Below are 12,770 nucleotides of genomic sequence, written 5' to 3' on the forward strand. Positions count from 1 at the left end.
GGATGAGGCCTTCCTCAGCGTCCGTCCCTCAAATCCCTCCCTCCGGCCCCCACGGTCCGTCCCTAAAACACTTCCCCTCTGGCCCCCAGTCCCTGCTGGCCCTGAAGGCCGGCCACAGCACTTGGTTTCAAGCCTGAGCTGGTCATGTCATGGCTGTTCTGGAATGTGGTACAGTGAAAGAAGAGATTGAAATGGCAAATGTTCCTTCTCAGGGTGGTCCCATGCTGGCAAAGGTTGTCCAAGGAGGTTGTGGGCTCTCTGTCCTTGCAGATCTTCAAAGGCCAAGGGCACACAGTCCTCTGCAACCTGCTCTAGCTGAGCGTGCTGGAGCAGAGGGCTTTGCCCAGAGGACCTCCATGGGTCCCTTCCAACCCCACCCTCCCGTGTGGCTCTGTGCTTTGCTTTTCCTCCTAAAGCCCCTCAGCTCAGCCCCGATGCCCGCTGGAAAGGGTGCTGGGGCAAGGGACGATCCCAAACTCCTCCCCTTCCCAGGGTCCTTCCCAGCACAAGAGCTCCCCACTCCGGAAGACACGATGGCAGACACAGTCAGGAGAGGGAAAAGATTCTTTTATTGTCAACACCAGCTGCGAGGGCCCAGGAGTCACAGCGGTTCAGCCGGTGAAAATCAGTCAGCACCTGCAACGACAGAGTCAGAAAGCTCTGATAAGCCCCCAGAGGCAGGAAGAGGCAGGATTTGGTTCCCCCTTCTTTGGAGGACACTGTTTCTGAGGAATTCCTCATGACCCAGAAGGGAGAGCTCTTGCTGGCCTCCACTAGGGGCCTTCTCCCCAGGGGTGATGTCCCTAGGGAGCTGTGCGTGCGCAGGGATGCTGACAGTGCCCCTGTGCCACACAGCAGGGCTCGACGGGGAGCCCCTGGGGAGCTGCCGTGGGGCTCATCCCAAACCCTGCTCAGCACCAGCCCTGGCCAGCCCTTGCCAGCCAGCTGGGCTGACTTAGGGCAGTGTTCAGAGCTGGGAAAGATGGGCAGCAGCGCCTGGTACGCACCTGGCCTTCCTGACGTGCTGCACCTTCCTGCGTTTTCTCAGGTTTGGGTCAGCAAAATGACTTCCTCTCTTCGTTTTATTTCTGCTATGCTGTCCCTCTCCTCTGCCCAGATTTCTTTTCTCTTTCTTTTCCTCGAGTTTTCCTTCTCCTGGTGGGATCCTGAAAAACTTTCCATCCCACAGCGTGATGAGATGGGGAAAGCCCCAGGCCCCTGCAGTGAGCTCTTCCTACCTGGTTTCCTGGGGCAGGCTGGTCAGTTGTTGCAGGCATGCCGGGGACTCTTCCGTGCCCTCGGGGGTGGCTGGAGGCAAATCTGGAGGTGCCTAAACCAGAAATTTGGGAGGTAACGGGTGGCAAGTAACGGCCTGGGGTAGTGAGGGCCTGACTGCCAAATTGCCATCTTAGCTCTACAGAGGAGATGCTGGTTTGCATCATGCACATTTTGCACAGCCCAGCCAATGCAGCCTAGACTTGATGAAGCTGTGATGGAGTAGGATTTGAGCAAAAGCCCTCTCAATGTGACAGCTTCTCCCTTCTGTCCTTTTGTGGGTATTTTGCAGGTATGTTTTGTTTGATGAAGCAGATCATACTTAATGAAATGCATTCCAGAAACAGCCTTTCCAGTTTTCCTTAACACGTACCACTCTGGGGGGAGAGGAGGAGCCCCAAAGGCACAAGAGAGCGGCTGCCAGGAGGAGGCCCAGCAGCTGCTTGGCCTCCTGGGAAATTACTGTCCCACTTGAGACATGTTGTCCCAGTGTCTGTGGAGCTGGCGTACCTCTGCCGCTTTGGGCCCTGCCCCTGTGTCTCCCCCAGCTCCTCTTTCGATGTCCAGCAGAGAGGCGTCTGCATCCAGAAAGGCTTTTGCTGGACGCTGGGTGTCTGCTGTGCCTGCAGGGCCACTTTGCTCTTCGCACTGCAGCTCTGGAAAGCAAAAGCACGTGCAGCAGCGTGACTTCTTGGAAGTCAAGAACATCTCAAGCAAAGCCCAGCCAAGCCCTACACCGCTTGTCTCCTCAACGTTGAGGTTTCTGGCATCCCAAGCCCCAGTGTCTGTGACAAGCCTCAGCCCCTCCTCCTACCTGTGCGCCTGTCCATGGGTGCTGGCACCTCCTCGGCTGATGGAGGGGAGAGGCCGGCCACCTCCCCCCCAAAGATGTCCCCGCAGTTTTCAATCAGGAACTCCACCAGCACGTTCACCTGCAGACATGAAAGCCTTGGTCTCAAGCCAGGTGCCTGCAGACGTGTCAAGCAGCCTTTCCCGCTGCTGACCCTTTGTCTGCGCAGGTGGCTGCGGCTGGGGGTTGCTCTTCCAGGCACCCAGCCCACCAGCCCTGGCTCAAGGGAGGAGGCAGCCAGGGACCTCTCAACAGCCAAGCTCCGATGGGCCGGGAAGGCAGCAGCCGGCTGCTGGGTAGGGCGTACCTTCTCGGTCACCGCCAGCATGGCCTGCAGCGGGAGCAGGTCCTCGTTGGGTGGGCTCAGCAGGTTGGGCCCGACGCAGATGGCCAGGTTGCTGCAGCTCATTCTGCTGGTGGCTGCGTTGTTGCCGATGTGCTGCAGCAGGGCCATCAGCCGCTTCAGGAGGAGGAGATTGGCCGCAGGCAACTTGTCGGCCACCCTGAGGGAAGAGGAAGACAAGGCTGATGAAGCAGAGGGTGCCCACAGCCGTCCCCGCAGCTGGCCCCAGGCGGGTGGGAGCCAGCAGCCGTGTTGCACAGCTTTGCAGCTGCCCGAAAAGACAGCTTTCTGAGGAACCCATGCTTTGCAGGCAGGTCCCAGAACTCTCCCGGTCCCTGCTCAACAGGCAGGCTGCTGCCCACACTTACGCTTTCAGCTCCTCCACCTTGGCCTGCTTGCTGGCCCTCTCCATGGCTGCCATCCAGTCCTCGTAGAGGTCGATGACGAGGAGCTTGGTGGGGATGCTTCGCAGGAATTCCTGCAATGCCAAGGGCTGCAGGTGAGCCTTTGAACGCTGTAGGCCAGCCAGGAGCTCCTCCAGCTGCAGCTCAGAAGCGCTCACCTTCAAGATGACGGCCAGCAGCAGTGCAGGCTGGCTTCCCACATCGACTTCCGTGCCGCGGTCCAGGGCCTCGCGTAGCTGCCGAAGTTCCGTGCCGCCGGCAGCTCTGCGGAATATCCCCTCCGTCGTTGGTCCTTCCTGGTGCAGGACAGCCAGCAGCTCCTGCAAGAGATGCAGGACAGTGGCTTGGCTGAGGAGCTGCCCTGCAGCAGCGGTGGCCGTGGCCAGAGCTCTTCCCCAGACTGGGCTCTGTCCCCCTGCAAAGGGGCTGGGAGCAGAGAAGCGTGAGCCATGGGCAGAGAGCCCAATTCCCCAGTACCTGGAGCCAGGGGACACTGCCTGTGGACTGAGTGGGGGGCTGGGGACCCCGTGTGCAGGCTGGCTTACCTGGATGGGCCGGGGCAGCGTGTTGTCCTCCCCACAGAGGGCTGCCAGGGGCTGCCCAAAGAGCGCCCTGCTGCAGCCGGAGCCCGCCTGCCCTGGTGCCTGGGCAGCGGCCGGGGTGCGCCGTAGAGCAAAGGGCCAGGGCAGCCCCATCCTCCTCCTGCTGCTGCTGCTGCTCCCTCCTGCTGCAAAGGAAAACAGAGTAAGACGCCATCAACGGAGAACCCCAGGCCAGCGGTCCCAGAGCCTGCCCTGCCCTGCTCTGTCCTGCCCGCAGCGCGATGCTGTGTAGTGCGGCAGGACAGGCAGGGAGCCAGCAGCTGGAACCGTGGCTTTGGCTCAGCAGCTGTGGCTTGGAGGCTGCCGAGAGCTGGTGTGCCACCAGGACAGCCTGTCCCAGCCCTTGCCCTGCCCTCCTGCAAGCTGTGGGCAGCCGCAGAGGCTCCGTGTCCTGCAGAAGCTCATGCAGCGGCCGCTCTCCAGCAGGTGTCCTTGCCAGTCCAGGTGTTGTCCTCCCGTGCGGTGCCCAACCTGCATGGCGACACTCAGGGGACAAGTGAGCACAGTTCAATCCATTGCAGGAGGCTGCCTTTCTTTCCCAAACTCACCTGGCTCGTGGCAAAGTCCCCCTGCGTTTGCAGATGGGGCCGTCGCAGGCCCTTGCTTGGGATGAGCCTGCAAGAACCAAGAATGAGGCTGCGCTTGGACAGCAGCCCCGCAGCAGAAAGGGCCAGCGGCGAGCTGCCCCCCGGAGCCAGCAGCCTGAGCATGGCAGAGCTGGGACCCTCTGCCCTCCCAGGCTCTCTGCCCCGTGCGGCAGGTTTCGTCCCAGCTCCGCCAGCCAGCCAGTACGTACCAGCGTTCCTGGTGTCTCCCCAACCCCCTCTGCTGCGGAGCGGTACTGTGGGAACCCCCGCCCTCCTGCACATGGTCACCCCACTCGCTGCACATCCCAGCACAGCCAGAGATGGGTGAAAGGCAGCCATTCTCACCTCTGCCTGTGCCTCCATCAGCCTCTCCAGGCTCCTGGCGCGCACTGTCCTCCACTGGGCGGGAGAGAAGGAGGGGAAGAAGGTGAGCAGCCATGGGTCTGCTGCTCGGCTGCAGGAGCAGTGCTTGGGGACAGGGCCCAGAGCAGAGAGACACTCACGGCGTGGCGGCGACTCAGCTCCTTCGCCAGGAGCTTGATGGATGTTAGGCGGGTGACGCGGGCTCCCGTGCGTCTTTCTGGTGTCCTGTGCACCGGGAAGGGAGAGGGAGAGAGCTGGGTGAGCCCCAAGCCGTCTCTTGTCTCTCGTCAGGCAGCTGTGCCTGAGAGCTGCCTGCAGCCCCAGGGGCACCTTCCCCAGCTGGGGGCTGTGTTCCCCCGTGGGCCCAGCTTCTCCTGGAGCACCCCCCCGGCTTACCCCAGCAGCGTGGCCACCCACAGCTCCTTCAGTGCCTGGGAGCTGCAGAAAGAGAGGGGAGACAGCGTCAGGCCCTGCTGCCCCCAGCCCTGGGCAAAGGTGGGTGCCTGCACAGCCCTGCCCCGTGGGGCAGGACAGAGGCGCTGTCCGAGCCCTGGGTCGCTCTGTCCTGCCCGAGCAGCTGTATTTGCCCTTCCCTTCTGGGGACCAAAAGGTGACCAGGGGATGCAGGATGGGGAAACATCCCCCATCCCTCCCTCCCTGCCACCGAGCTGCCTGCTCCCTGCCCATGCTCTGCACGCAAGGCAGAGGCCAGTATTCACGGGATGGCGTGGGCACGGCTGGGAAGCTCTCCTGCCCGACCACGACTCACCCAAAAGTGGCAATGCAGGAGCCGGTGGGCCAGGCGAGGATGACAGAGGTGCTGTCCTCATCGGTGCCTTGCTCCTCCTCCTCCTGTCCATCCTGCCCCGCAGCCTCCTTCCCGCTGCTGAGCACCCACAGCTGGTCCAGGGCCAGGCAGAGCTGTGGGCGCAGGCTGGTGCCATGTCTGCAGAGAGCAGAGGCGGGCACTGAGCTGGAGGGGGGCTCCTTGGGCTGGGTCCCCACGCGCAGAGGCCTGTCCCCCACCTGCCCTTGGGACGGACATTGGTGCCTCCAGCACCGAGGGTCCGGGGCCTGGGGCTGGTGCCAGGGTGTCCCTGGGCCGGGGCTGGGGGCAAGGATCTGGGCTCTGAGGGTCTTACCGCAACTTGGCGACCACCAGTTCCTTGTGGAGGAGGAGCAGGCGCCTCTCGCTCCTCTTGCGGCCCCGGGTCAGCCGCACGTCCGCACTCAGCACCGGCTCGGCATCGCTGAGAGCCTCCCTGCAGAGCAGAGCGCGGCGGGCATGAGCAACGCCAGTGCTGCGTGGCCCAGCTGTGCCCGCGTGTCCCCGAGCCCGGGGGGAGCCCACCTGGAGCTGCAGCAGCAGCAGGCCTGGCCCATCCTGCCCGGGAGAGGAGGGCCCTGGCCGTGCCCCGAGGAGGGGGCCCAGCCGGCGACGGGGAGGCTGGGAAGCGGGGTGCTGGTGCTGTGGCAGCGCTCCTGGGCCAGAGGCTGCCTCCTGCCAGCGCCGCTGCGTGCCAGCACAGCTCTGCCCTGCTGCCTGTGGTGGCCGTGGGCTCCCCGTGACCAACGGTCTGAGCCCAACGGAAAGTGGGCGGGGCCTGGGGGGGCGGGGCCGGGGCCCTCTCCAGTATGGCCGGCCCTGCCTTGCCCGGGGGAGCCCTGAGCAGGACAGGGCAGGGGGCGAGGGCCACCTCCCTGCGCCTGCGGCCAACGCTTTCACCTGGCTTTTTGGCAGGGTCCTGGTCGATAAAAGAAGCTGTTTTTCCTAGAGATGGCCATTGTGGCTAGAGGCAGACTCCTCTTGGTGGAGGCCGGCCTAGCGGTTGGAAGGCCTCTGGCAACCAGGCCGTGCTAGGCCTCGGGCCCCAAGGTGCTGGAATTGGAGCAGGCCCACCGGGAGGAAAAACTTCCATTTTTACCAAAAGACGGGGGGACTAGCAGCAGTCAAGAGCCGCTCGTGTCCTGCCAGGTGCCACAGGGAAATGAAATGTGTGGTGAGCTTCAGCAGGAGTTGTGGTGCCCCTGGAGCACCACCCTTGCTTGGGAAGGCTTTATCCCACCTGGGTGCTAAGGCTTCACCCTTGGCAATCAGGGCTGGATGAGCAGCACCCAGGAGCCCCTGCCCTGTTAGCCATGACCTTCACCCAGCCGGTGGCCAACACGGCCAGGGGCGAGTTTGTGGGGTAGGCCATGACCATGGCAAAGAAGGGACCCGTAGTCGGCTTTTGATGGCCCGTGTCTCGTTTCACTGTTGACCCGAAGCAATGCCTTGCTTCAAATAGAAGCCATTCAGAGAGTTACACACCCGCCCTTTTCAGGAAAAATGCAGGAAATCAGAGACGTGTAGCAAGTTCTCTGTTGGCTGTTGTACACCGCAGCAAGAAGCAGCGTGGGTCCAGTGGCTAATGCTGGAAGGGGAATTCAGCACTTGTGGGAAAGGGATATAAAGGCACTCTTGTGGGCCAGGCTGGGATTGGGGAGCCTGAGTGGGTGTCTGGGGTCCCAGCTTTCCTGCAGTGCTGACTGTGGTGCCTGCTGCTTGTTCTTCCCTGCATCGCCGGCTGCATCCACCTGCTGGGGCTGTGCTTGGGAAGGGCTCCGGGGGTGAGCAAGCCCACGGGAGAGGGCTGCGGAGAAGCTCTTCTCCAGAGATCTACCAGAAACTGTGCAGAGCATCCGAGAGGATGCTCTGTGTGACAAGGGAAGGTGCCCGTTGCTCCAATGTATGGATCCTGCAGGGCTCCTATCAGGGTCCTTTGACCTACCCATCCTCCAGCCAGCAATCCAGGTGCTGGGGGGTCCCATGCAGGTCTCCTGAGGTACCCTTTAGCCCCGGTGAAGGTGTCATGCCTCAGTGCGTGCTTGCAGGGCATGTTTCCTTCCTGCTGACAAGGGCGGAATTGCAGTTAAATGCCCCTGGGCGATCCCGAGCCAAAAGCAGGTTTTTTTCAATGGGCCACACTGCTTTGCAGTCCATGTGTGTGGTTCAGCTCCTGCATGGGAGCTGAGGACACGAGGTGACCTAGCTCTGAAGCTGGCCACTCTTGCTCCAGGCAACTCCAGTTGCTTGCGTTTTCCTTCAGCTTCCCCAGCCTGATGATCTCCACTGTCACCTCCTCCCTGTCCTACGAGAAGTATCCCTCTCCCAGCCATTAGGACAGTGGCGCAGCACTCAGAATCCAGATCACTGGTAGAGAAGTAGGACAGAGGAGAAGAGAAGTTCTCCTTTGAAAGAAATCCTTCTTTGTCCTCCTTTAGCTACCAGTGGATGAAAAATAGGGGGACAGAATTTCAGGCCGGCCACAGCACTTGGTTTCAAGCCTGAGCTTGTAATGTCATGGCTGTTCTGGAATGTGGTACAGTGAAATGAGAGAGAGAAATGGCAAATTTTCCCCCTCAGAGCGGTCAAATGCTGGCAGAGGTTGTCCAAGGAGGTTGTGCAGCCTCTGTCCTTGGAGATCTTCAAAGGCCAAGGGCACACAGTTCTCTGCGACCTGCTCTAGGTGAGCGTGCTGGAGCAGAGGGCTTGGCCCAGAGGACCTCCACGGGTCCCTTCCAACCCCACCCTCCTGTGTGGCTCTGTGCTTTGCTTTTGCCCTGGCGGAGATCTTCAGGGACTTTGCGTTCCATTTTGTGTTGCCTTAGGGCTACAACGTGCTGTGGTTTGGGGGCAACAAGGTTATGGTATGCCAGAGGTCAGGCCAGTTAGTGTCAAAGTGTGTTACTGTTATGGACAGAACCTGTGTTTGTTGTCCCTGTGTTCCTGGGGTTAGGGCATTTTTATCATGTGTTCTGTGTGGTTGGTTTTTTTTGTGGAGAGTGCCTTTTTTCAGCTATTTTGCCTTTGTGGGGTTTGCATGGGGGCCTTTGGTTTGTGTATGATGTTTCTTCTGGTTGTTTTTCTGCTGGGCTGGTGGATGGTGGTGGTTTTTTTCTGTCTTGAAACCATCGTTACTGGTCTAATGTATCTCCTGCAGGTCAGGCAGTGTCACTTCTGGCGTGGTCTGACTCATTTCTGGTGAGTTGGTAGGTAGGTATGGAGGACTTGTGGTCCCTCCATGGAGGATGACTGCTAGAGGACTAAGAGGCAGATCTGTGGAGGGGTGAGAGGACTGCTGGTCCATAAGCCGTGACTGTCAGAGGACTAAGTGTACTTGAATTTACGTGGGCTTCCAAATTCATGGTTGTTTCTCCTGCCTTGCGGAAGAGCCATGGGAAGTCACCAGCCACACGGAAGGATAAAGGGTTTCCCACGGCTACGTGGCTTTTTGGGTTTTGCTTTTGAATAAGAAAGTCCTGTCTCTACATGAGCAGAACTATAAACGGTCAATTTTGCCAACTTTAGAAAGCAGGGAGCAGCACTTTTGTGCTGTGCCTCACATGACGGCCAGGGCATGGTGAGAAACAGCAAGTGAGTTTCTTCCTGGAACCTTCTCCAGGGGAGCAGTGCTGCACTTGTCAAGGTGAGGGGTTTTTTGGCTCTATGCGATAGCAAATGTGAGGGGTTAATTTTCAGAACACAGCTATTAGGGAGCAGAACATTTGTGCTGTGCCTCACATGGCCGCAAGGACAGAGTGAGAAACAGCAAGAGAATTCCTGCCTGGCACCTTCTGCAGGGGAATAGTGCTGCACTTTCACAAAGTGAGCTCTGGTTCAGCATGAGTGCACAAGGTTTTGGTCAATTTTCTCACCACAGGAAGCAGGAAGCAGCACTTTTGTGCTGTGCCTCACATGGGTGCCAGGGCAGGGTGAGAAGCAGCAAGAGAATTCGTTTCTGGAACCTTCTCCAGGGGAGCTGTGCTGCACTCTCTTAAGATACACTTTTTCTTTTAGCTCTGCATGAGTGCACAAGGTTTGTGTCAATGTTCTCAGCACAGAAAGCAGGGAGAAGAAGTTTGGTGCTCTTCCTCACATGGCTTCCAGGGCAGGGTGAGAACAACAAGAGAATTTTTTCCTGGTACCTTCTTTATGGGAGGAGTGCTGTACTTTCCCAAAGTGACTTTTTTGGGCTCTTAACGACTGCAACGCTGAAGGATTAATTTTGCTCACCACGGAAAGCAGGGAGCAGAACTTTTGTGCTGTGCCTGACATGGCTGCCAGGGCAGGGTGAGAAGCAGCCAGAGAATTCGTTCCTGGAACCTTCTCCAGGGGAGCAGTGCTGCACTTTGCCAAGGTGAGTTTTTTGGGCTGTGCATTATTGCCAAGGAAAAGAGGTCGGTTTTCTGACCACAGAAAGCAGGGAGCAGAACTTTTCTGCTGTGCCTGACACGGCTGCCAGGGCAGGGTGAGAAGCAGCAAGAGAATTCGTTCCTGGAACCCTCTCCAGGGGAGCAGCCCTGCACTTTCACAAGCCATGTTTTTTGGTTCTGTATGAGTTCAAAAGTGCCGTGTCAATTTTCTCACCAGAGAAAGCAGGGAGCAGAACTCTTGTGCTGTGCCTCACATGGCTACCATGCACGGTGGGAAGCAGCGAGAGAATTCCTTCTCCAGGGGAATTTCCCAGTTCCCGAGAGACTCCTGGCACTGGCTGCAAGGGGGCTCCCAGCCGAAGGGTGGGCCTGGGTGTTGTTGGGGTGGGAATTGGTGATGTCTCCTTTCCTTAGTCACGTTAACACTTTGGGATAACAAATGGATGCTTCGCTCCTATTGCTCTTTTATCATATCGCTCACAGTAACTGCTACTGGTTCCTTTTATCACATTGCATGCTATTTTCTTTTATTGCAATATGAGAAACTGCATTTGTATATTCCATTATTTGATATACTTGATAGATTTGATTATATTTGATGTGGAGTTCAGCTTTGCTGTGTATCCAGTCAGCCAGCAAAACATAATTCGGCGTAGTCGGCAGCGTACGAAGTAAAACTCTCTCTATTTAGGAAAAAAAAAAATGTTCCTCGACTTGCTATTGTCAGGTGGGAACCATTGCCTTATGGTGTTTGGGCCAGAGTGGTCTGGTGGTGCTGGGCAGTTGGGCCATGCCAGGGACAGAGGGACGGGGGCAGGGGAGGGGGCGGGGGGAAGGGGTTTAGGGAGGGACGGGTGGGAATCGATGAAGGTGTTTAGGGATGGAGCGGGGTGTGTGGGGGTGGGGGGTGGGGCAAGGATGTGTGTTTGTGGGAGTGGGTGTATGGGGGGTGGGGGATGTTTGAGGAGGCGGGTGTGTGTGTATTGGTAAACCTGGGTATGGGGGTGGGGTGGGTGGGGGTGGGGGGGTGTGGAGGGTGTGTGTGTTATCTAGAGAACAGAGTGGGGGGCCTGGGGGAAGGGTTTTAGGGACGGATGGGAGGTTTGATGATGGCCTTTAGGGAAGGACCGGGGAGCTGGGGGAAGGATTTTAGGGACGGACCGAGGGTGAGGGAGGGCTGCACCAGGGTCTGGGGGAACAGGTTTTAGGGCCAGGGCGGGGAGGTGGGGGATGATTTCAGGAACAGCCTGGGGTGGAGGAGGGTGTCAAGGGAGGTCTTTCAGGGTTGTTTGGGGGGAAGGATTTTGGGGACGGATGTGGTGTCTGGCGGGACGTTTGATGCCACTGTATAGATTCCACTGTATAAACATTTATGTCCAGGGATTCTGCTAAGGGGAAGCTGCTGGCTCGGCAAAGGGACGAGATGTCTGAGCTCCCCAGTTGCCACGCTCTGATTTGGTGTGTAGCTCTACGTTAAACACACCTGCGCACAAAGGTTAGGCCAAGCTGACTCTCTAAAGCTGTTAGAAGTGACGAATTAAGGGACCTCTCATCCAGGGAGTCAGCCTCGGGAAGGGTGGGGAAGAAAGAATGGATGGGGAAAAAAAGAGCCTCTGGGTGAGGACGTTGTGGTCGCAGGAGGAGACAAGCCGATAGAGTGCTGCGATCCGCAGAATGTTGGTTGGAATTCGGACAAAGGTAATTGTTGTGGGGGAGATCGTGACCTCTGACTCAGATAGCCCCCCGAGAGAGGGCAAGGCCCACTTGGGGAGCACGGGGAGCTAGTAAAAAACCTCAGCAGTGCTGTCTGAGGGTGTGTGCTCGTTTGCATTAAAGCAAGCAACTTGTAACCCATCCCGTGCCTGACTGAAAATGCATGTGTAATGCGCTATGAGTGTGCAAGTGCTCTGCTGTCCATAGTGCGTACCCTCGAGGAACTGGGTGAGCACGCTCAGAGGAAACATTCCCCCGTGCTCCCAGCACTGCCATAAAGAATGCCGGCCTTCTGAAACTTGCAAGCAAGGCTTAGAGGGTTTTTCTCCCTGACCGACTTTATGGTATCATTCCCACCATACTGGAGAGAGCAAATCTTTTTCTCTTTGGTGGTGAAAGCAGCTTGGGGAGCGTCACTGAAGTGCAGCACTTTTTTAACCTCAGGTCTAAAGTGCCACCGGTCCTACCGGGGAATACATCCTTCCTCAGGCTTTCAGCAAACGGAAAGGATGCATCAAACCCACCCCACAAACATGTCCTGCACTTTTTTTATCTTTCCTGGAACGTGGGGACATGACCCTGCTGGGCCATCAGTGCCACCTGCCTGGGAGCCAAGATGGTGCCTTTACATTTCAGGCTAAGGACTTACCTTCTTTTTTTCCTTTTCAGCAACTTTAGAGCCATCCTTAGGGAGGCTGGTTAAGCTGGTTTACTGCACAGCTGGTCGCCAGTGGAGGGAAACGGTAAGCTCCACTATTGCCTTTGGTGTTTACTTGTTACCTTGTCGCTCGTTTGAGTGATCTTGCCATGCCCCGGCAAGCAGAAGCTATCACGCCACTTTAGGCCTTGGTCTAATAGTCATGCAAAGCAATATTGAAAGTCATTCTGAGATCTGGAACAGGCCCCAATGTGCATTTTATAAAAGTGCATCTTGGCTGCTCTTTATCTTTGTATGGGTTTTTTCCCGTTTCTCCAGACTGTTGAAGCTCTGAAAGGTGCCAATGAGCTGCTCTCCCTCAGTTTGCTCCTTTGCCTTTGGGGAGTGCGTTTCATGTTTTCTTCATGGCTCTGCAGAGGAGAAAATCCATGAATACACCACCTTGTTTTTTTCACCTAAGCTAATTTCAGAAACTGCCTCCTTTAACTTAGACAGGAAACTCTTCTTAACCTCTTTGTGCACTTGTAGAAAAGCAGGGTGGGGTGGGGGGTGGGGGATGGGGGTGTCTTCAGGAAGTGCCTGCAAAAGAGCCTTTAGGAGACCCTGTCCCTTGACTCACATGTGGGGTAGTGAAGAGTCTGAGAAAGTCACGGGTGTTTTGGTGTTCACCAAAGCAGGTTTTCGTTTTGGTTTTTTTTTTCTTATTTTCTTTTTTAACTTATGTAGCTTATGTCACCAGGTAGTGACAGCCCGGGGGTGACAGGAGGGGACATCGGGGG

General features: G+C 57.6%; 1 protein-coding gene across 1 annotated transcript; it reads right to left on the reverse strand.

The window, feature by feature from the left end:
- Positions 1–1,231: 1,231 nt before the first annotated feature.
- Positions 1,232–3,951, reverse strand: LOC308055462 (uncharacterized protein; the record flags this gene model as incomplete). The annotated part of the gene is made up of 3 exons (XM_080369430.1): positions 1,232–2,628; positions 2,837–3,030; positions 3,946–3,951. 3 exons carry the CDS (start codon positions 3,949–3,951, stop codon positions 2,073–2,075), a joined length of 756 nt encoding a protein of 251 aa, XP_080225556.1. The 3' UTR covers positions 1,232–2,072.
- Positions 3,952–12,770: the final 8,819 nt, after the last annotated feature.

The sequence above is a fragment of the Falco punctatus genome (assembly GCF_963210335.1).
Source record: "Falco punctatus genome assembly, chromosome: 19".
NCBI lineage: Eukaryota > Metazoa > Chordata > Aves > Falconiformes > Falconidae > Falco > Falco punctatus.